Source organism: Nerophis lumbriciformis, linkage group LG07 (assembly GCF_033978685.3).
Source record: "Nerophis lumbriciformis linkage group LG07, RoL_Nlum_v2.1, whole genome shotgun sequence".
NCBI classification, from domain to species: Eukaryota; Metazoa; Chordata; class Actinopteri; order Syngnathiformes; family Syngnathidae; genus Nerophis; species Nerophis lumbriciformis.
Genome location: NC_084554.2, coordinates 10,927,501 through 10,948,698, shown reverse-complemented (window position 1 = coordinate 10,948,698; position 21,198 = coordinate 10,927,501). Strand labels below are relative to the sequence as shown.

Genomic DNA, 21,198 nt, shown 5'->3' with positions numbered 1-21,198 from the left:
TCCATTCAGTCACCCGCTCTCGCCTTTGTCACTAAATTTTGTGTTGTCCGTGTGCAGTCATGACGGTGTGACGTGGCGTGTTGCAGACGAGTTGCCCTGGTTGCTGCAGCAACAGGAGGAAAAAAGCAAACTCCAACTCAGCCTCTTGAATCTGTTTGTGTCCCAGAACCTTTACAAAAGGTTAACGCACACACACACGTGCACGCCGGACACAGGAATACACTCAAAATAACGGAGGGTGTGTATGTGCTGTTGTCTTTAGGGGCCATTTCTCTGAGCTGCTGGCCTACTGGCAGTATGTGGGCAAGGACAAGAGCTCCATGGCCACAGAGTACTTTGATGCGCTGAAACACTATGAAAAGAACTGCGCCAGTGAGGAGAGCATGAGGAACCTGGCCAACTTGTACGAGACCTTGGGGCGCTTCCTGAAAGACCTGGGCCTCCCCAGTCAGGTGTTTAGGCGTTCACGCTCTTCACATGGACAACCCACCGATCCCTGCCTGTGTCTTCTTTAGGCCATGGCTCCTCTACAACGGTCACTTGAGATCAGGGAGACCGCCCTGGACCCAGACCACCCGAGTGTGGCGCGCTCCTTGCACCAGCTGGCCGGGGTCTACGTCCAGTGGAAGAAGTACGGCAATGCGGAGCAGCTCTACAAGCAGGCGCTGGAGATCAGCGAGAACGCCTACGGGCCCGAGCACGCCAGCGTGGCGCGGGAGTTGGAGTCTCTCGCTGTGCTCTACCAGAAACAGAACAAGTAGTACCTCGGCGCCGTCACTGATTAGCACTCGTTCATCGATCCTCCTCTTTAGCTATGCTCTCATCGTCTTCAACAGGTATGAACAAGCTGAGAAGCTAAAGAAGAGGTCCATGAAGATAAGGCAGAAAACTGCTCACCAGAAAGGTCACATGGTGAGTGATCCAAGTGTAATTATATGAAATCAATTACAGTATTTTTCGGACGGTAAGGCGCACTTAAAATTAGAGATGTCCGATAATGGCTTTTTTGCCGATGTCCAACTCTTAATTACCGATTCCGATATCAACCGATACCGATATATACAGTCGTGGAATTAAAGGGGAACATTATCTCAATTTCAGAAGGGTTAAAACCATTACAAATCAGTTCCCAGTGGCTTATTTTATTTTTCGAAGTTTTTTCCAAAATTTTACCCATCACGCAATATCCCTAAAAAAAAGCTTCAAAGTGCCTGATTTTCAGTGTTGGGACTAACGCGTTACAAAGTAACGCGTTACTGTAACGCCGTTAGTTTCGGCGGTAACTAGTAATCTAACGCGTTATTTTTTATATTAAGTAACTCAGTTACCGTTACTACATGATGCGTTACTGCGTTATTTTACGTTATTTTTTATGTAGTATCGGCTAGAAACTGAGGATCTGATCGTGTTTTATGGCAGCGAAGCAGAGACGTGCTTCTGATTCTTCCTCTGCGCTCTCTGTGTGTGTGTGCGGGTGTGGGGAGGTGAGGGGAGGGGAGGGGAGGGGGGTGCGCAATAATAACCGTTGGCCAACAAAAAAGTAACCACAGAACACTATACGACTATACGGGTATAGTGTTCTGTGGTTACTTTTTGGTTGGCCAAGCGGACGTGACGGCAGGCTGTCCTCACTCAGGTCCGCACGGACCTGGAGGGGCGTGCCTTAAGTCCGGCTGGAAATCGGGAGAAATTTGAGAGAATGGTTGTCCCGGGGAGAGGCAAGTATGAGATATTCTCCCTTCTTTTCTTTTGTTTAGTTAAATGTAAGTTGTGTCTTGGATCAAAGATCCCGTCTACTGCCCAAAACAACAATTCAAATCTGCCTGGTTAGGCTTTGTGTATGTCACGTGTGCCTTCCTTAGGTGAAGCCAGCTTTACAGCTATGTTGTTGATTGATTGATTGATTGAAACTTTTATTAGTATGTTGCACAGTACAGTACATATTCCGTACAATTGACCACTAAATGGTAACACCCCAGTAAGTTTTTCAACTTGCTTAAGTCGGGGTCCACTGATTCATGATACAGATATATACTATCAAATATATACTAACATCATAATACAGTCATCACACAAGATAATCATCAGGGTATATACATTGAATTATTTACAATCCGGGGTGTGGGATATGGAGGGGGGGGGTTAGGTGTGGTTGGTATCAACACTTCTGTCATCAACAATCAGCATCAACAATTGCATCATCAGAGAAATGGACATTGAAACAGTGTAGGACTGACTTGGTAGGATATGTACAGCAAGTAGTGGACACAGAGAGAGTGATCAGAAAGTATAAGAAAAAATGTCTACATTTGATTATTTACAATCCGAAGAGGTATTATGTGGAAGGGAGGGTGTTAGTTTAAGGTTGTAGTTGCCTGGAGATGTTCTTTTAGTGCGGTTTTGAAGGAGGATAGAGATGCCCTTTACTTTACACCTGTTGGGAGTGGATTCCATATTGAAGTGGCATAGAAAGACAATGAGTTAAGACCTTTGTTAGTTTGGAATCTGGGTTTAACGTGGTTAGTGTTAGTGTTATTACCGGTATGCTGTTTGTTACTTATGTATGTTATGTTGCAGCTATTTAAAATAGTTTTGTCAATTTGTTCTGGCCTGAAATAAATTGGCCCTTTGAAACATATATCTTTGTCTTTGTGTGTTGTATGTAGAGCACATTGCTAAGCAGAGTTCAGTGATGCAAATGTATGTCAAGTTGATCAACAGATTGTATTATTCTCCAGTGCAATAACAGTACTGAAATGAAGGCTAAAAGGGCATTAATGGGAGCTTTAAAAACAAAAAGTAGAAGAAGTAACTAAATAGTTACTTTTCACAGTAACGCATTACTTTTTGGTGTAAGTAACTGAGTTAGTAACTGAGTTACTTTTGAAATAAAGTAACTAGTAACTGTAACTAGTTACTGGTTTTCAGTAACTAACCCAACACTGCTGATTTTACACACTCGGTCATATTAAAGTAAGCTATATGAGAACATCTGTCAACCATAACATTCCCAGCAGCACCGCTTTTACAGCCAGCAGGGGGCGCTCTTTTTGACCCTGCAACTTTATTCTACTTTTTTTTTTAAACATATATAACACAGAAATTGTGGTAATTTTTTGCTGTTAGAGATTTTCTGAGCAATATCAACTCGGTAATGTAGGATCATTTTCCCTCAAAATACAATTTTCAGGTTCTGGTACGATAATTGGTCATTTGCCACCTGGCAACACCGACATAGGTCGAGTGGTGTTAGCTTAAAGTTCATTTAGCCTCGCAGCAAGTGACATGGTCTTCAAACTCCGTGCAAGGTTTATTTTCCTAACTTTACCCATTGAATATAGAATTCAAACGTCTTCAAAAACATTCAATGTTTTTTATACTAATTGTCTTGGTGCTTTTTTCACTTGTTTGGAAGTAACCAAACGGAAGAAAATAGCTGTCGACAGGTAAGAACTAAAACCTTAACACGTGCTTACCCAGACAACCATATACTAGCATTATTATGTCAATATTTTCTCGTCTATCTTATATTCATAAATATCTACATTTTGTGCTGTTTATATGGTTACATTGTTGTTTGTGTATATAGTTATATTGTTTAAAAATATGTCTTTAACTGAATACAGTGTACAGAAACGTTGTACTGCCACCTACTGGTAACACTTGCAGTTTGCACTTTAGCATTACAAGCAAAGTTCAAACTAAGATATTATGGCGGCTAGCTATGCTTGTGTTGTTTTACAATACTATTAATACATTCTATGCATTTTATTTAATGAATTTCACTACGCGTCAGTTACAATAACGCTTATCATGTGACGAATGTTTTATGTGTTGGCTTCATGTCCAGTTTAAAGTGGTGTAGTTACCACTCCACGTCACTTAGTGGCGCCAGCGTTAGTCTCCGTGGCTCAACAAGAAAACCGGAAGTAGTTTGTTGACAAGGCGGGCTCGACGATTGGATTGATCAAATGTTGACCGAACGGCTTGTTTGCTTTTTCTAATAATGATCTACCACCGACCAACGTTTATGTATTTTATATTGAAGACTATGCATTGTTTTATTTGGTTAAATGACACTGCTATGCTGCGAGTGCATGAAATATTTGTTTCGCCGCTTACTATTGGACCGACGTGAACCACGTGACCATTTGCGGCGAGATAAGTCTGCAACAATTCCTTTCATAAAAAGTGTTAACGGCATCCAAAACAATGCAATCATTCAAAAATGTCACGGTTGTTGTTTGGTGTGTTGATATGTGACGTCATCGTTATGTAGTGTGTTTAACCGTCACTTTAGCTAGTTGTGTCCGGAATGACATCCTCCCTTCTGACTGTCCAGCAGTATCGCTTCTCGGCCTTTTGGCTAAGATCAAGTGTAGTATCTGTTCTTATCAGTTTAATATCTGATACGTCCCCTATCCGGGGACCATATATTAAATTGATTTTTGGAACTGGGAGATGGAACAGGGGCTTGCTCCGTCCACTCCACGCATCGACCTGGTATTGCAGTACCTCCAGGAACGGTGCACCCCCTCTTTTGTTGAAAACAATTACGTCATCTTAAAATAATAGTTTGGAAAATGTGAGAGTATTTCCAGCGACTTGGGATGTTTATCAATGATGGGAATTCAGGCATTTGTCATGAGTTGTGTATCAATGATTGGATTGTGTATCAATGATGGGAATTCAGGCATTTGTCATCATAGCTTTGCAAAGAAACTCATAAGAGTCTGGCTTGTAGTGTTTTATGGAAATTTAAATAAGTTATTATGGAGGAGAAATTCATCTTAGGCCAGGGATGGCAAACTGGGTTTCATTGAGGGCCACATGGCAGTTATGGCTTATTTGTATTCTGGAAACCTAGCTGCCAGTTTTTCTACCGTCAAAACAAACAAATGTACCATCTTTCCATTTACAGAAACACACTACAACACCATATATTTTACAGTCAAAATTTGCAGCTCAGTCAATAGAATTTTTCCATTTACAGAAACACACTACAACACCATATATTTTACAGTCAAAATTTGCAGCTCAGTCAATAGAATTTTAATGCAAAAAACAGTAGTATTTTTTTTTCTTCAAATTTACAGTAATATGCTGTAAAGAAGTCACTTTAGTTTTTGTCAACAAAAAAGTGTTGAAGGGAAGCCACCACACACAATTCAAGCCACAGGATGACACTGACAATTCTAGGCAAAATTATCTTTCTATGCCACATCAATGTGGAATGCGCTCCCAACAGGTATAAAAGAAAGTGCATCTCTATCCTCCTTCAAAACCGCAATAAAAGTTCACCTCCAGGCAGCTACAACCCTAAACTAACACTCTCCCCCGATTGATAATAATCAAATGCAGATATTTTCTTATGCCTTATGATCTCTCTCTCTCTCTCTCTCCCCCTCTCTCCCCCCTCTCTCTCTCTCTCTCCCCCCCCCCCCCCCCCCCCACTACTTGCTGTCCATATCCTACCAAGTCAGACCTACACTGTTCCAATATCCATTTCTCTGTTTTCAATTGTTGATGACTGATGATAACAACCAAACCTAACCCCCCCCCCCCCCTCCACACCCCGGATTGTAAATAATTGAATGTGATTATCTTGTGTGATGACTGTATTATGATAATAGTATATATCTGATAGTATATATCTGTATCATTTATGAATTTAAGTGGACCCCGACTTAAACAAGTTGAAAAACTTATTCGGGTGTTACCATTTAGTGGTCAATTGTACGGAATATGTACTTCACTGTGCAACCTACTAATAAAAGTCTCAATCAATCAATCAATCAACCATGACATGTTACGTAGACCCCAAGGCATACTTGCCAACTCTCCCGAATTTTACAGGAGACTCCCGAATTTCAGTGCCTCTCCCGAAAATCTCCCGATTTCCGGCCAGACAACAATATTGGGGGCGTGCCTTGAAAGCAATGCCTTTAATCTCCCGAATTCGGAGGTCTGAAGGTTGGCAAGTATGCCCCAAGGGAGTGTTTTAAATGTAGAAAAAAATCACAATATGACCCATATAAAGTGCCTTTAATGTGGTCCGAAAAATACGGTGTAGTCAAATAAAGCGATATTGAAAACTCATGTTGGTCTTCCAGTACGGCTTCACCTTGTTGCGTCGCCGAGCCCTCCAGCTTGAAGAGCTCACCCTGGGCACAGACTCTGCGGACTGCGCCAAAACTCTCAATGAATTGGGCGTGCTCTACTACCTCCAAAACAACCTGGAGTAAGACTCGCCCCGCAAAACTCCTCAGACACTTCCGGCACGTTCCCACCACCTTATGTGTCCTCCCCAGCGCGGCCAAGGTGTTCCTGACCCGCTCCCTGCAGATGCGCCAGCGGGTCCTGGGTCCCGATCATCCTGACTGCGCTCAGTCCCTCAACAACCTGGCAGCGCTTCACACGGAGAAGCGGGACTACGAAGCGGCCGAGGACATGTATGAGAGGGCGCTGGACATCCGCAAAAGGGCCCTGTCCCCTGACCACCCTTCGCTGGCCTACACGCTCAAACACCTGGCCATGCTGTACAAGCGCAAGGTGAGGTGGATGACTCTAAAACTTTGGAAAGCCAAAGCTGATTTTTTTTTTTGTGTGTGTCCCAGGGGAAGCTGGAGAAGGCGGTGCCACTCTATGAGCTCTCGCTGGACATCAGAGAAAAGAGTTTTGGGCCCAAACACCCCAGTGTGGCCACAGCACTGGTCAACCTGGCAGTGAGCTACTGCCAGCTGGTAACTTTTATTGATTATTATTACAGTCAACCTGTGTTGGCGGCCAAAACAATTTCCCCAGCAGAGCAAAGAAATGTTATACATTTTGTTGATAGCTTGAGTCTCAGTTATTTGTGATACAGCAAGTCCATCACTTACGAACACGCTCACACAGCCACACTTTCTTCCCTGCGTCACATTCAATTCTATTAGAAACGCACGTCTTCTCCTTCTGTTTAGATACACACTCTCAGTCAATCTGTCTGTCCCTATTTTGATCTGTGTGTATAAAAAAAGAACATCTGTATTTTAATCAGTGTATCAGAAGTTGTGTGTAAAAAGAAAAAGAACAATTTAGGGTTCCTACTTTACACAAATCTAAAAATATATATTTTTTACCCACATACGCATATCGAAATACAGATACCATTTTTTTTACACACAAACTGATCGAAATAAATCCATTTTTTTACATATAAATGGATCAAAATACAGACTATTTTTTTTCACACACAAACAGACCGAAACACGGACACAAAACTTCTTTTTTTACACACACATTAATCAAAATACAGACAGACAGAATCAACTGTCATTATAGACATATTGAGACACACATGCTACAATAATACTTCCACAGATTTGCCGAAACCTTCAAGAAATATCAGAAAAGGGAATTTTGGAGGTGATCCAAATCACCGTATGGATTTAGGATTCTTTACTCCAGTATTGGAGTAAGTGTACCCTTTTTTGAGTGCTTTTCTAGTTATTTTATTATTAGACAATCATGCGTGTTTACAAAAGCAAGGACAAATGCACCATTGCTATTTCTATTGCCAAATGACACACACTAGATAAAACACTGGCTAAAAAATTTAAAATAGTAACCAACCTGTCAGTGGTGGTTGTTTCCCTTTAGTGGTCACTATAAGCAGGTTTGACTATATATGTTTTGTTTTTACGCAATAATGTGTGTTTTTGTGTATTTGTCAGAAGAAGCACAGTGAAGCCTTGCCTCTCTACGAGCGAGCACTGAAAGTGTACGAGGACACTTTGGGACGCTCACACCCCCGCGTTGGAGAGACACTGAAGAATCTTGCCGTGCTCAGGTACACAACCCTTCACTGTACACCAGTGGTTCTCAAATGGGGGCACTTGAAAGTATGCCAAGGGGTACCTGAGATTTTTTTTAAATATTCTAAAAATAACAACAATTAAAAAATCCTTTAGAAATATATTTATTGAATAATACTTCAACAAAATATGAATGTAAGTTCATAAACTGAACATCAAATCAAGTAGGCTATTCCAATCATTACCATAAATCCAGAAATTCCCCCATGCCATGATGGTTTGACCCTACCTGGCGGTGCCACACGGCACCAACTGTCAATCAACTATCGATGTAGAAAACAATGGAGGCTTGGTTAAAGCGTAGCAGTAATGCAGCTGAAAACAAGGAGGAACATGTGCCAAAGAAGGCCAAACCAGAGCCGGCAAAATTCAGACAGTATTCCGAAGAATATGTGTTAATGGGATTTACGGCTTGGAGTTGTAACCCCCCCCCCCCCCCCAAGGCATTGTGTTTTTTCTGTGGAGAAATGTTAGCTAACAGCGGCATGAAGCCCGCACATCTTCAGCGGCATCTCCGGACAAAACACGCTTGCCATGTCGGTAAAGCCACCTGATTTTTTAAGAGGAGACTAAATGCAACAATGCAATATTCAGTGTTGACAGCTAGATTTTTTGTGGACATGTTCCATAAATATTGATGTTAAAGATTTATTTTTTTGTGAAGAAATGTTTAGAATTAAGTTCATGAATCCAGATAGATTTCTATTAGGGATGTCCCGATCCGATATTTGGATCGGATCGGCCGCCGATATTTGCCAAAAAATGCGTATCGGCAGGGCATGGGAAAATGCCGATCCAGATCCAGTTTTAAAAAAACTCCGGTCTGTGTTTTCCAACGCACAGATTTAAATAATACATTCCACTTTTCTGCTGCTCCCTATTTCCGTTCCGCATTTTCCAGCACACCTTCAACACATCCACAGGTCTGTGGATTCTCACGCAGTTGCTTTTAGCTGCTGGCATTGCACTACAGTCTCTTCTCACTCCTTCTTCTGTCTCCTTCTCACAGACAGCAAGCGCACCTTCTTACACACGTCACATACTGTCACGTCATACGTTACATACGTATACGCCCTCTCCCAGCAGCTAACGTTAGCTGAGATGCTAGCGCAGCCGCTAAGGTGCGCGCCTGCTCAAGCGTCCTCTGCGCACGGCAAATCTATGCCACACACAAAATCAAATAAAAAAATAAGCGCATAACAATTTTCGACACACGGACACGACAGAGAAAACAGTTTTCGTCATCATTGTTCAAATATTGTAACGTCTGTCAAGACGCTTATCCCCGTTCGGTGCCACACGTCCACACCATCAAAATAATTTCCACATCAACACCGTATGAAAAAAATAGTGATTTTTTTTAGTTGTGATTTCCTTCTCTGCATGAAAGTTTAAAAGTAGCATATATTAATGCAGTATGAAGAAGAATGTTTTAATGTAGACATGCAAGCCTTGAAAGAACATTTTGAAAATCAAGACTACATTTTCTGCAAATGGGTGCATTTCTACCCTATATTTTAACTTTAGATTTATTCTCATATCAAACTCTTTTGGCTGTCTTTTTGACACTTACATCAGGCGCCCCCCTCCACACCCTGGATTATAAATAATGTAAATAATTCAATGTGATTATCTTGTGTGATGACTGTATTATGATGATAGTATATATCTGATAGTATATATCTGTATCATGAATCAATTTAAGTGGACCCCGACTTAAACAAGTTGAAAAACTTATTCGGGTGTTACCATTTAGTAGTCAATTGTACGGAATATGTACTTCACTGTGCAACCTACTAATAAAAGTCTCAATCAATCAATCAAAACACATAGAATCATCATACTGCTGTGATTATATGCATCAAGTGTTCATTCAAGGCTAAGGCAAAATATCGAGATATATATTGTGTATCGCAATATGGCCTTAAAATATCGCAATATTAAAAAAAGGCCATATCGCCCAGCCCTAGTTCAATGATGCCATTTCTGTTTGTCATGTATTTTGTCTATTTTGTGTTTATCCTTGAATAAACCGGTCAGTTTCTTGTTACCAACCATTGTGTATTATTCAAACTCTCCTAATTCAGCTGGCTAGTTGTTATCAAGAGTACTAAAACCCTTTTCAACATGATTCTGACAACTAAGTAGGCTAAATAACTTTAAACTTTAATACATGCTCGGATAGGCCAGTATCGGTCAGTATCGGTATCGGATCGGAAGTGCTAAAACAATATCGGGATCGGATCGGAAGTGCAAAAACCTGGATGGGGACATCCCTAATCTCTATTACAATCCCCAAAGAGGGCACTTTAAGTTGATGATTACTTCTATGTGTAGAAATCTTTATTTATAATTGAATCACTTGTTTATTTTTCAACAAGTTTTTAGTTATTTTTATATCTTTTTTTCCAAATAGTTCAAGAAAGACCACTACAAATGAGCAATATTTTGCACTGTTATAGAATTTAATAAATCAGAAACTGATGACATAGTGCTGTATTTTACTTAATCTCTTTTTTTCAACCAAAAAATGCTTTGCTCTGATTTGGGGGTACATGAATTAAAAAAATGTTCACAGGGGGTACATCACTGCTGTACACATGAGATGGCACAGAATTTAGTTTCCCATGTCCTCGATTTAGTCCAAGGAGTACGGTACCGCAAGAACAATACTGTGTACAGAATAATTAAAAAAGTCGGTTATAAATAGCATTGGTTTATAGGAATAGCTTATAAATAGAGTAGATTGTGCAAATGGAAAGTAAAAACAATAACAAACCAAATAAAAGCCCAGTTGGGACATGAGTGTTTATTCATGTTCCGTCATCCGACGTTTTTCCATGCAGCTACGAAGAGGGCGATTTCGAAAAGGCGGCCGAGCTCTACAAGCGTGCCATGGAGATCAAAGAGGCGGAGCCATCGCTGGTGTGTGGAAACGCGCCCTCACGCCATTCATCCAGCGTGGAGACCTTCAGCATGAGGGGACCTGCCCCTCTCCCTCCTGGCCCCAGGTGACACTGGCGGACAGAGGTACTATGTGAAGGTTTGCAAATAATGCCCTGAGATAATGAGGATTATTATAAACTATATACATTTTCGCTAATACCAGTTTTGTAATACAGTATTAGCAGTACTGCAAATGCCAAAATTGTTTTATATTTGTATTTGTGAAACATAATACTTTGCCAGATAGTATTGTAACATGAAGCCTCTCACGTCATTTTGAGGGAAGTATTTTTTTGAAGAATTTAAGTCTCAATCTGAAAAAATAAATATATATTGTACTATAAATAAAGATAGCGACCACATTACCCAATGAGTTATTTTTATTTTATCAGTGCATGTATACTGTGTACTGTTAATGTGTTTATTTCTATAAATGTTTTGGAATAAAAGATGGAATCCAATATTTCACAAACTCTGCTAATAAATATGTTTATTAAGATAAGATTAATAATGTTGTTTCATAAGCATTGCAGCATTTCAACAGTGATATTTTCCACTTTTGAGTGTCCAAAAATATCTAAATCCTGCAAGAACCACCATCAGCCAATCAGACATCTCATTTTGCTGCAGTATTTGTCGAGAAATGTGATCGTCGACCAACCTGCCCCATCTCCGCCAACTAAGTAATGGGGAACTGTACTTTTTTTTTAAAGTTTGCCTATCGTTCTCATTATGAGAGAAAAGAAGACATAAGTTCTAACTTGTAAATAAATGTCGAGTAGAATAGAGTCAATGGGTGGTCCTCTATTCCGCCCTCGACAAAAACATCCAAAAAACGGCAACAATACTTTTGTGCTATTGTTATATTAGTGATATTATTATAAGTGCTATTGCAGACAAACTATTTATTTAGAGCGCTAGCTAGCTTGTGCTGCTGTATTGACATCATTGGTCGGTGAGCTGCTTTCTCACCTCTGAGCTTGTAAAAGTTTATTCTCGATCATAAATAATGCCTCTCACCTTAATAGTAAAAATATGAAGACATCGTCCGACAAGTTGCTCAACTTTGGGATCCAATTTACAACCGGAAATGGTAAGAAAGACACGTAAACATGCTTGGTTCCACCCCCTTTTTTCTTTGTGATGATTATGAGTCATTCCTCATCCAAACTGTGATAAAACAAAAACCAGTCGGCCTCAATGACTGCAGACCTTGTACAGTAAGTGATGTTTAATTATATTTGTTGGCCCTCATGAAGTCTGCAGTGAGTAATTGATGTTGAAGGAAAAATCAAATGCAGTGATGCTTTTGTGACATTAGTGCGCCGCCATTTGCTTAAAATGAGCAAAAAGTGGTAAAGGAATGGCTTAATCAGGCTAGAATTAAGGTGTTTCCCCAAAGTCCTGACGTGTGGACAATGCTGAAGAAACGAGTCCATGTCAGAAAACCAACACATTTAGCTGAACTGCACCAATTTTGTCAAGAGGGGATGATCAAAAATTCAACCAGGAGCTTGTGGATGGCTACCAAGCGCCTTATTGCAGGTAAACTTGCCAAGGGACATGTAAGCAAATATTAACATTGCTGTATGTATACTTTTGACCCAGCACATTTGCTCACATTTTCAGTAGACCCATAATAAATTCATAAAAGAAGCAAATTTCATGAATGTTTTTTTGTGACCAACAAGTATGTGCTCCAATCACTCAGACAGCCATGACCGCATTTCAGGCTGGCCGCTCTGGAAACACTCTGTGGAAACACTCCCCACCCACACTGCTTGGTGCCTCGTCTGAGCTGCTGTGACTTTTAGATTACTGTAGTAACTAATTAGATTACCATAGTAACTAATTAGATGACCATAGTAACTAATTAGATGACCATAGTAACTAATATATCATGCAAAAGCGCAGATTCCAACCATTGAAATATGTTGTATAGTTCAAGACTTACAGTCATTTGAAAACATCACGAGATCTAAAAAAAATATTTGGGATGTCCAGCGGGCCAGACTGAAAAGCTTAAGGGTCCTGGGCCTGAATTTTCCCCGGTCTGTATTAAAGTAAGCTATATGAGAACATCTGTCAACCATAACATTCCCAGCAGCACCGCTTTTACAGCCAGCTGGGGGGCGCTCTTTTTGACCCTGCAACTTTATTCTAGCAGTTTTTTAAAGGTAAAACTGCAATAACAACATATATAATTCAGAATCTGTGGTAATTTTTTTTACTGTTAAAGATTTTCTCAGCAACATCAACTCGGTAATGTATGATCATTTCCCCTCAAAATACAATTTTCAGGTTCTGGTACGATAATTGGTCATTTGCCACCTGGCAACACCGACATAGGTCGAGTGGTGTTAGCTTAAAGCTCATTTAGCCTCGCAGCGAAGTGACATGGCCTTCAAACTCCGTGTAAGGACTCATTTTCCTAACTTTACCCATTGAATATACAATTTAAACCTCTTCAAAAACATTCAATGTTTTTTATACTAATTGTCTTGGTGCTTTTTTCACTTGTTTGGAAGTAACCAAACGGAAGAAAATAGCTGTCGACAGGTAAGAACTACAACCTTAACACGTGCTTACCCAGACAACCATATACTAGCATTAATATGTCAATATTTTCTCGTCTATCTTATATTCATAAATATCTACATTTTGTGCTGTTTATATGGTTACATTGTTGTTTGTGTATGTAGTTATATTGTTTAAAAAATGTCTAACTGAGAATACAGTGTACAGAAAAGTTGTACTGCCACCTACTGGTAACACTTGCAGTTTGCACTTTAGCATTACAAGCAAAGTTCAAACTCCGATATTATGGCGGCTAGATATGCTTGTGTTGTTTTAAAATACTATTAATACATTCTATGCATTTTATTTAATGAATTTCACTACGCGTCAGTTACTATAACGCTTATCATGTGACGAATGGTTGTATGTGTTGGCTTCATGTCCAGTTTAAAGTGGTGTAGTTACCACTCCACGTCACTTGGTGGCGCCAGCGTTAGTCTCCGTGGCTCAGCAAGGAAACCAGAAGTAGTTTGTTGACAAGGCGGGCTCGACGATTGGATTGATCAAATGTTGACCGAACGGCTTGTTTGCTTTTTGTAATAATGATCTACCACCGACCAACGTTTATGTATTTTATATTGAAGACTATGCATGGTTTTATTTGGTTAAATGACACCGCTATGCTGCGAGTGTATGAAATATTTGTTTCGCCGCTTACTATTGGACCGACGTGAACCACGTGACCATTTGCGGCGAGATAAGTCGGCAACAATTCCTTTCATAAAAAGTATTAACGGCATTCAAAACAATGCAATCATTCAAAAATGTCACGGTTGTTGTTTGGTGTGTTGATATGTGACGTCATCGTATTTTAGTGTGTGTGACCGTCACTTTAGCTAGTTGTGTCCGGAATGACATCCTCCCTTCTGACTGTCCAGCAGTATCGCTTCTCGGCCTTTTGGCTAAGATCAAGTGTAGTATCTGTTCTTATCAGTTTAATATCTGATACGTCCCCTATCCGGGGACCATATATTAAATTGATTTTTGGAACTGGGAGATGGAACAGGGGCTTGCTCCGTCCACTCCACGCATCGACCTGGTATTGCAGTACCTCCAGGAACGGTGCACCCCCTCTCTTGTTGAAAATAAGTAGTACATTATGAGTATTGAACTAGTACATGTTTGAGTACACTCAATGAATTGATATAGAGGTTGAGGATCCAGTTAAGGACTTAAATGAACATACCCTCATAATAAGTTATTTAAAAGTCTGACTTTTAGTGAATTTTTTTACAATTAATTAAGTTATCAACGGGGAGTATTTAACTTTAGACCAGGTATGTCAAACTGGCTTTCATTGAGGGCCTCATGAAAGTTATGACTGCCATCAGAGGGCTGCTTGTAACAGTGAATAATGTATAAAATTGCCTCTGGATTTAATTTTTAATTATTGAATTTGTTGTATGTAGACTGTCGATTTTACAGTAAGAACTTTACATTTACAACATGTTATTGTCATTTTTATTCATTTGATGGGTAGTTTGCATCAGAGGTTTGGTATTGAATTGGGTAAGAAGTTATTTAACCAACAGGAAGCAATATGTGAAGATGGGTGAAAATATGTCAACACGGCTAGATATATCCTGTGGTGTACCCCAGGGATCAATACTGGGACCAAGATTGTTCAATCTTTATATAAACGACATTTGTAAGGTTACAAAGGACTTAAAGTTGGTTTTATTTGCGGACGACACAACTGCTTTCTGTTCAGGAGAGAGCACACAGAAGATAATACAAATAATAACAGAAGAAATGAACAAATTAAAAAGATGGTTTGACAAAAACAGACTATCTTTGAATCTCAGTAAAACTAAAATAATGCTATTTTGCAATAGTAGAAAAGAGCATCATACACAAATACAAATAGACGGAGTAGACATAGAAAGGGTAAAATAAACTAGATTTTTGGGAGTATTAATAGATGATCAAATGAACTGGAAAACTCATATACAAAACATACAACATAAGGTGGCAAAAAACATTTCAATAATGCCCATCCATCCATCCATTTTCTACCGCTTATTCCCTTCGGGGTCGCGGGGGCGCTAGAGCCTATCTCAGCTACAATCGGGCGGAAGGCGGGGTACACCCTGGACAAGTCAAAGCAAAATATGTCCTGGGCCAAAAATCACTACATATTCTCTACTGCTCGCTAGTGTTACCATATCTGAGTTATTGTGCAGAAATATGGGGAAATAACTACAAATGTGCGCTACATTCGCTAACCGTGTTACAAAAAATATCAGTTAGAATAATACATAATGTTGGATATAGAGAACATACAAACCCTTTATTTATTAAGTCAAAAATATTAAAGTTCGGTGATTTGGTAAAATTGCAAACAGCTAAAATGATGTACAAAGCAAACTATAACCTGCTACCAAAGAATGTACAACAATTCTTCTCAACTAAAGAGGAGAAATATAACCTTAGAGGAAAAAATAATTTAAAACATTTATATGCATGTACAACACTTAGAACTTTTAGCATATCAGTATGTGGAATTAAATGATGGAATGGATTAAGTAAAGAAGTTAAAAATTGTACTGATATGATCCAGTTTAGAGGTTGTTCAAAATAATAGTGCTTACAAAGTACAAAGAAGAAGAATTATGAGAAATACTTCCAACCTTATTGAAAATAAGATATTCTTCATCTCAGTTTGTTAATAATGACTGAATTAATTAATTAATTACATATTACAAAACTGTTGTATACTAATTCATAGATGTTATTTTATTATATAAAAAGGTCAGTAAATGATTCTATATATTTGTAAACGCTTTGAAGTGGGAAAGGGGTAGGATTAAATAAGCTTTGCTTCTTCCTACTCCTTTTCGGGCATGATGTAAAATGAAATGATATGAAATTGTGTGATGTATTATGATGTTCATGTTCGAAATAAACTAAAGAAAGAAAGTTTCCATTACTCCTTGAATTGAAAGAAGGATTGAATATTATAGTTCCCAGCCTGATTGAATGTTTTTAAAGAACTGTTGTGTTGGCGGGCAGCACGGTGATAGAGGGGTTAGTGCGTCTGCCTCACAATACGAAGGTCCTGGGTAGTCCTGGGTTCAATCTCGGGCTCGGGATCTTTCTTTGTGGAGCTTGCATGTTTTCCCCGTGACTGCGTGGGTTCCCTCCGGGTACTCCGGCTTCCTCCCACCTCCAAAGACATGCACCTGGGGATAGGTTGATTGGCAACACTAAATTGGCCCAAGAGTGTGAATGTTGTCTGTCTATCTGTGTTGGCCCTGTGATGAGGTGGCGATTTGTCCAGGGTGTACGCCGCCTTCCGCCCGATTGTAGCTGAGATAGGCTCCAGCGCGACCCCGAAGGGAATAAGCGGTAGAAAATGGATGGGATGGATGGATGTTGTGTTGGCGCCCTCTCCAGTTTGGAGGCTACTCTTGGATAAAGTTAGTGAGATACTATAATCTGGTGTGTAGTATTTCATAAAAAGAAAGGTGTATATTAGGTCACGTGGTGTGTATTCACAAAACGGAAGTATGTGTCACATGTGGGATCTGAACCGAGGATGTCGTTGTGGCTTGTGCAGCCTTTCGAGACACTTGTGATTTAGGGCTATAGAAATAAACATTGATTGATTGATGTAGGGTTTTCCGATACCAATATTTTAGTACCGGTACCAAAATGTATTTCGATACTTTTCTAAATAAGGAGGACCACAAAAAATGCCATTATTGGCTTTATTTTAACAAAACATCTTACGGTGCAATAAACATACGTTTCTTATTGCAATCAAAGCACAATTTTGTCCTTAAATAAAATAGTCAACAAACTAGACAGCTTGTCTTTTAGTTGTGAGTAAATTTAACAAAGGCTCCTAATTTGTCTGCTGATGTATGTAGTAACATATTGCGTCACTTCTCATTCTATTTTATTCATCAAAATGATGAGGGACAAGCTGTAAAAATGGATTATTAATCCACTTCTTCATTTACTGTTAGTATCTGCTTATTTTCTGTTTCAACATGTTCTATCTACACTTCTGTTAAAATGTAATAATCACTTACTCTTCTGTTGTTTGGATACTTTACATTAGTTTTGGATGATACCACAAATTTAGGTATCAATCCGATACCAAGTAGTTACAGGATCATACATTGGTCATATTCAAAGTCCTCATGTGTCCAGGGACGTATCTCCAGAGTTTATAAACATAATATGAATTTAAGAAAACGGAAGAAAAAAATTGTGACGATAAAAAAATGTTGATGTAATCATAGTAGTATCGACTAGATACACTATTGTACTTGGTATCATTACAGTGGATGTCAGGTGTCGATCCACCCATGGCATTTGTTTACATTCAGGGGTGCTAGCTTGCTGTTTGCGGTTAGCTATTGTATCCTCCTACGTGTGTGTATGTTTAGCTATTCCTCGTCCTGCAGTGATAATGATACTTGTAAGAAACTTACTTTATTTGTCGCCATGGAGGCGAGGATTAGTGATTTAGAAGTAGCTAAAACATTGCAGACTGCGGATGGACGTTCACCGCTAGCTAGCGAGCCATGTCTTAAAGCACCTCTTCCTGAGGGCGTATCCGTGTTATAACTTCACCTTTATTGTTAGTTTTTAGACCAAAATGCATCCGTTCTCCCTTTTCTGTCTACACAGTGTCTGCTCGTAAGTACTCTGTGATTGTGCGCTGCCAACATGCCCCTCTGCTAGTAAAGCCAGCAATATCATGACGTGACCGGTAACAAGTACTTTTCAAACAGAGTATAGTACTGTTTCTGATTCATTAGTACCGCGATACTATACCAGTACCGGTATACTGTACAACCCTAGTCACATGACATTCGAGGTGGGCACTATAAAAGGGGCGTAGATGCTATATTGCACATTTTATAGGAGACTTTGACCGCTTATTTGAACGCTTTTGACACTTCAACTCCATGCCGTCTACAGATGAACTAAGCAGGTTTCTTTTTGTACAGACCCTGTTTCCATATGAGTTGGGAAATTGTGTTAGATGTAAATATAAAACGGAATACAATGATTTTCAACCCATATTCAATTGAATGCACTACAAAGACAAGATATTTGATGTTCAAACTCATAAACTTAATTTTTTTTTGCAAATAATAATTAACTTAGAATTTCATGGCTGCAACACGTGCCAAAGTAGTTGGGAAAGGGCATGTTCACCACTGTGTTACATGGCCTTTCCTTTTAACAACACTCTTTAAACGTTTGGGAACTGAGGAGACACATTTTGTAAGCTTCTCAGGTGGAATTCTTTCCCATTCTTGCTTGATGTACAGCTTAAGTTGTTCAACAGTCCGGGGTCTCTGTTGTGGTATTTTAGGCTTCATAATGCGTCACACATTTTCAATGGGAGACAGGTCTGGACTACAGGCAGGCCAGTCTAGTACCCGCACTCTTTTACTATGAAGCCATGTTGATGTAACACGTGGCTTGGCATTGTCTTGCTGAAATAAGCAGGGGCGTCCATGGTAACGTTGCTTGGATGGCAACATATGTTGCTCCAAAACCTGTATGTACCTTTCAGCATTAATGGCGCCTTCACAGATGTGTAAGTTACTCATGTCTTGGGCACTAATACACCCCCATACCATCACAGATGCTGGCTTTTCAACTTTGCGCCTATAGAAATCCGGATGGTTCTTTTCCTCTTTGGTCCGGAGGACACGACTTCCACAGTTTCCAAAAACAATTTGAAATGTGGACTCGTCAGACCACAGAACACTTTTCCACTTTGTATCAGTCCATCTTCGATGAGCTCAGGCCCAGCGAAGCCGACGGCGTTTCTGGGTGTTGTTGATAAACGGTTTTTGCCTTGCATAGGAGAGTTTTAACTTGCACTTACAGATGTAGCGACCAACTGTAGTTACTGACAGTGGGTTTCTGAAGTGTTCCTGAGCCCATGTGGTGATATCCTTTACACACTGATGTCGCTTGTTGATGCAGTTCAGCCTGAGGGATTGAAGGTCACGGGTTTAGCTGCTTACGTGCAGTGATTTCTCCAGATTCTCTGAACCCTTTGATGATATTACGGACCGTAGATGGTGAAATCCCTCAATTCCTTGCAATAGCTGGTTGAGAAAGGTTTTTCTTAAACTGTTCAACAATTTGCTCACGCATTTGTTGACGAAGTGGTGACCCTCGCCACATCCTTGTTTGTGAATGACTGAGCATTTCATGGAATCTACTTTTATACCCAATCATGGCACCCACCTGTTCCCAATTTGCCTGTTCACCTGTGGGATGTTCCAAATAAGTGTTTGATGAGCATTCCTCAACTTTATCAGTATTTATTGCCACCTTTCCCAACTTCTTTGTCACGTGTTGCTGGCGTCAAATTCTAAAGTTTGCAAAAAAAAAAAAAGTTTATCAGTTTGAACATCAAATATGTTGTCTTTGTAGCATATTCAACTGAATATGGGTTGAAAATGATTTGCAAATCATTGTATTCCGTTTATATTTACATCTAACACAATTTCCCAACTCATATGGAAACGGGGTTTGTACATTCGGCTGCTGCAGTAAATCAATCACGGATGATACAACAGCGTTTTGTTCAGGAGAGAACACACAGAAGATAATACAAATAAAAATAACAGAAGAAATGAAAAAATTAAAAAGATGCTTTGACAAAAACAGACTATCGTTGAATCCCAGTAAAACTAAAATAATAGCCTGGTTTGGTTTATAGGAATAGCTTATAAATAGAGTAGATTGTGCAAATAGAAAGTAAAAACAATAACAAACCAAATAAAAGCCCAGTTGGGACATGAGTGTTTATTCATGTTCCGTCATCTGACGTTTTTCTATGCAGCTACGAAGAAGGCGATTTCGAAAAGGCGGCCGAGCTCTACAAGCGTGCCATGGAGATCAAAGAGGCGGAGCCATCGCTGGTGTGTGGAAACGCGCCCTCACGCCATTCATCCAGCGTGGAGACCTTCAGCATGAGGGGACCTGCCCCTCTCCCTCCTGGCCCCAGGTGACACTGGCGGACAGAGGTACTATGTGAAGGTTTGCAAATAATGCCCTGAGATAATGAGGATTATTATAAACTATATACATTTTCGCTAATACCAGTTGTGTAATACAGTATTAGCAGTACTGCAAATGCCAAAATTGTTTTATATTTGTATTTGTGAAACATAATACTTTGCCAGATAGTATTGTAACATGAAGCCTCTCACGTCATTTTGAGGGAAGTATTTTTTTGAAGAATTTAAGTCTCGATCTGAAAAAACAAATATATATTGTACTATAAATAAAGATAGCGACCACATTACCCAATGAGTTATTTTTATTTTATCAGTGCATGTATACTGTGTACTGTAAATGTGTTTATTTCTATAAATGTTTTGGAATAAAAGATGGAATCCAATATTTCACAAACTCTGCTAATAAATATGTTTATTAAGATAAGATTAATAATGTTGTTTCATAAGAATTGCAGCATTTCAACAGTGATATTTTCCACTTTTGAGGGTCCAAAAATATCTAAATCCTGCAAGAACCACGATCAGCCAATCAGACATCTCATTTTCCTGCAGTATTTGTAGAGAAATGTGATCGTCGACCAACCTGCCCCATCTCCGCCAACTAAGTAATGGGGAACTGTACTTTTTTTTTTTCAAGTTTGCCTATCGTTCCCAATCATAATGAGAGAAAAGAAGACATAAGTTCTAACTCGTAAATAAAAGTCTAGTAGAATAGAGTCAATGGGTGGTCCTCTATTCCGCCCTCTACAAAAACATTCCAAAAAACGGCAACAATACTTTTGTGCTATTGTTATGTTAGTGATATTATTATAAGT

At 39.5% G+C, this 21,198-nt stretch overlaps 1 protein-coding gene and 2 non-coding genes across 5 annotated transcripts in view; all 3 read left to right on the top strand.

The window, feature by feature from the left end:
* Positions 1-20,757, top strand: part of nphp3 (nephronophthisis 3) — a 49,162-nt gene extending 28,405 nt beyond the window's left edge. For 2 of the 3 annotated variants that reach the window (XM_061965831.2, XM_061965829.1), the window contains exons 19-27: positions 58-180; positions 263-452; positions 516-757; positions 837-912; positions 6,114-6,241; positions 6,312-6,552; positions 6,618-6,743; positions 7,716-7,831; positions 10,703-11,251. In XM_061965831.2, the coding sequence (XP_061821815.1) occupies positions 58-180; positions 263-452; positions 516-757; positions 837-912; positions 6,114-6,241; positions 6,312-6,552; positions 6,618-6,743; positions 7,716-7,831; positions 10,703-10,871 (1,411 nt within the window). In that variant the 3' untranslated portion in view covers positions 10,872-11,251. Of the gene's footprint in view, positions 1-57; positions 181-262; positions 453-515; positions 758-836; positions 913-6,113; positions 6,242-6,311; positions 6,553-6,617; positions 6,744-7,715; positions 7,832-10,702; positions 11,252-20,205 lie in introns of those variants that run through there. The other variant, XM_061965830.1, reaches the window with a different exon arrangement.
* Positions 4,347-4,537, top strand: LOC133609952 (U2 spliceosomal RNA). Its single transcript, XR_009815811.1, has one exon. It is a non-coding gene; the product is annotated as a U2 spliceosomal RNA (small nuclear RNA).
* Positions 14,262-14,452, top strand: LOC133609954 (U2 spliceosomal RNA). The gene has a single exon (XR_009815812.1). It is a non-coding gene; the product is annotated as a U2 spliceosomal RNA (small nuclear RNA).
* Positions 20,758-21,198: the final 441 nt, after the last annotated feature.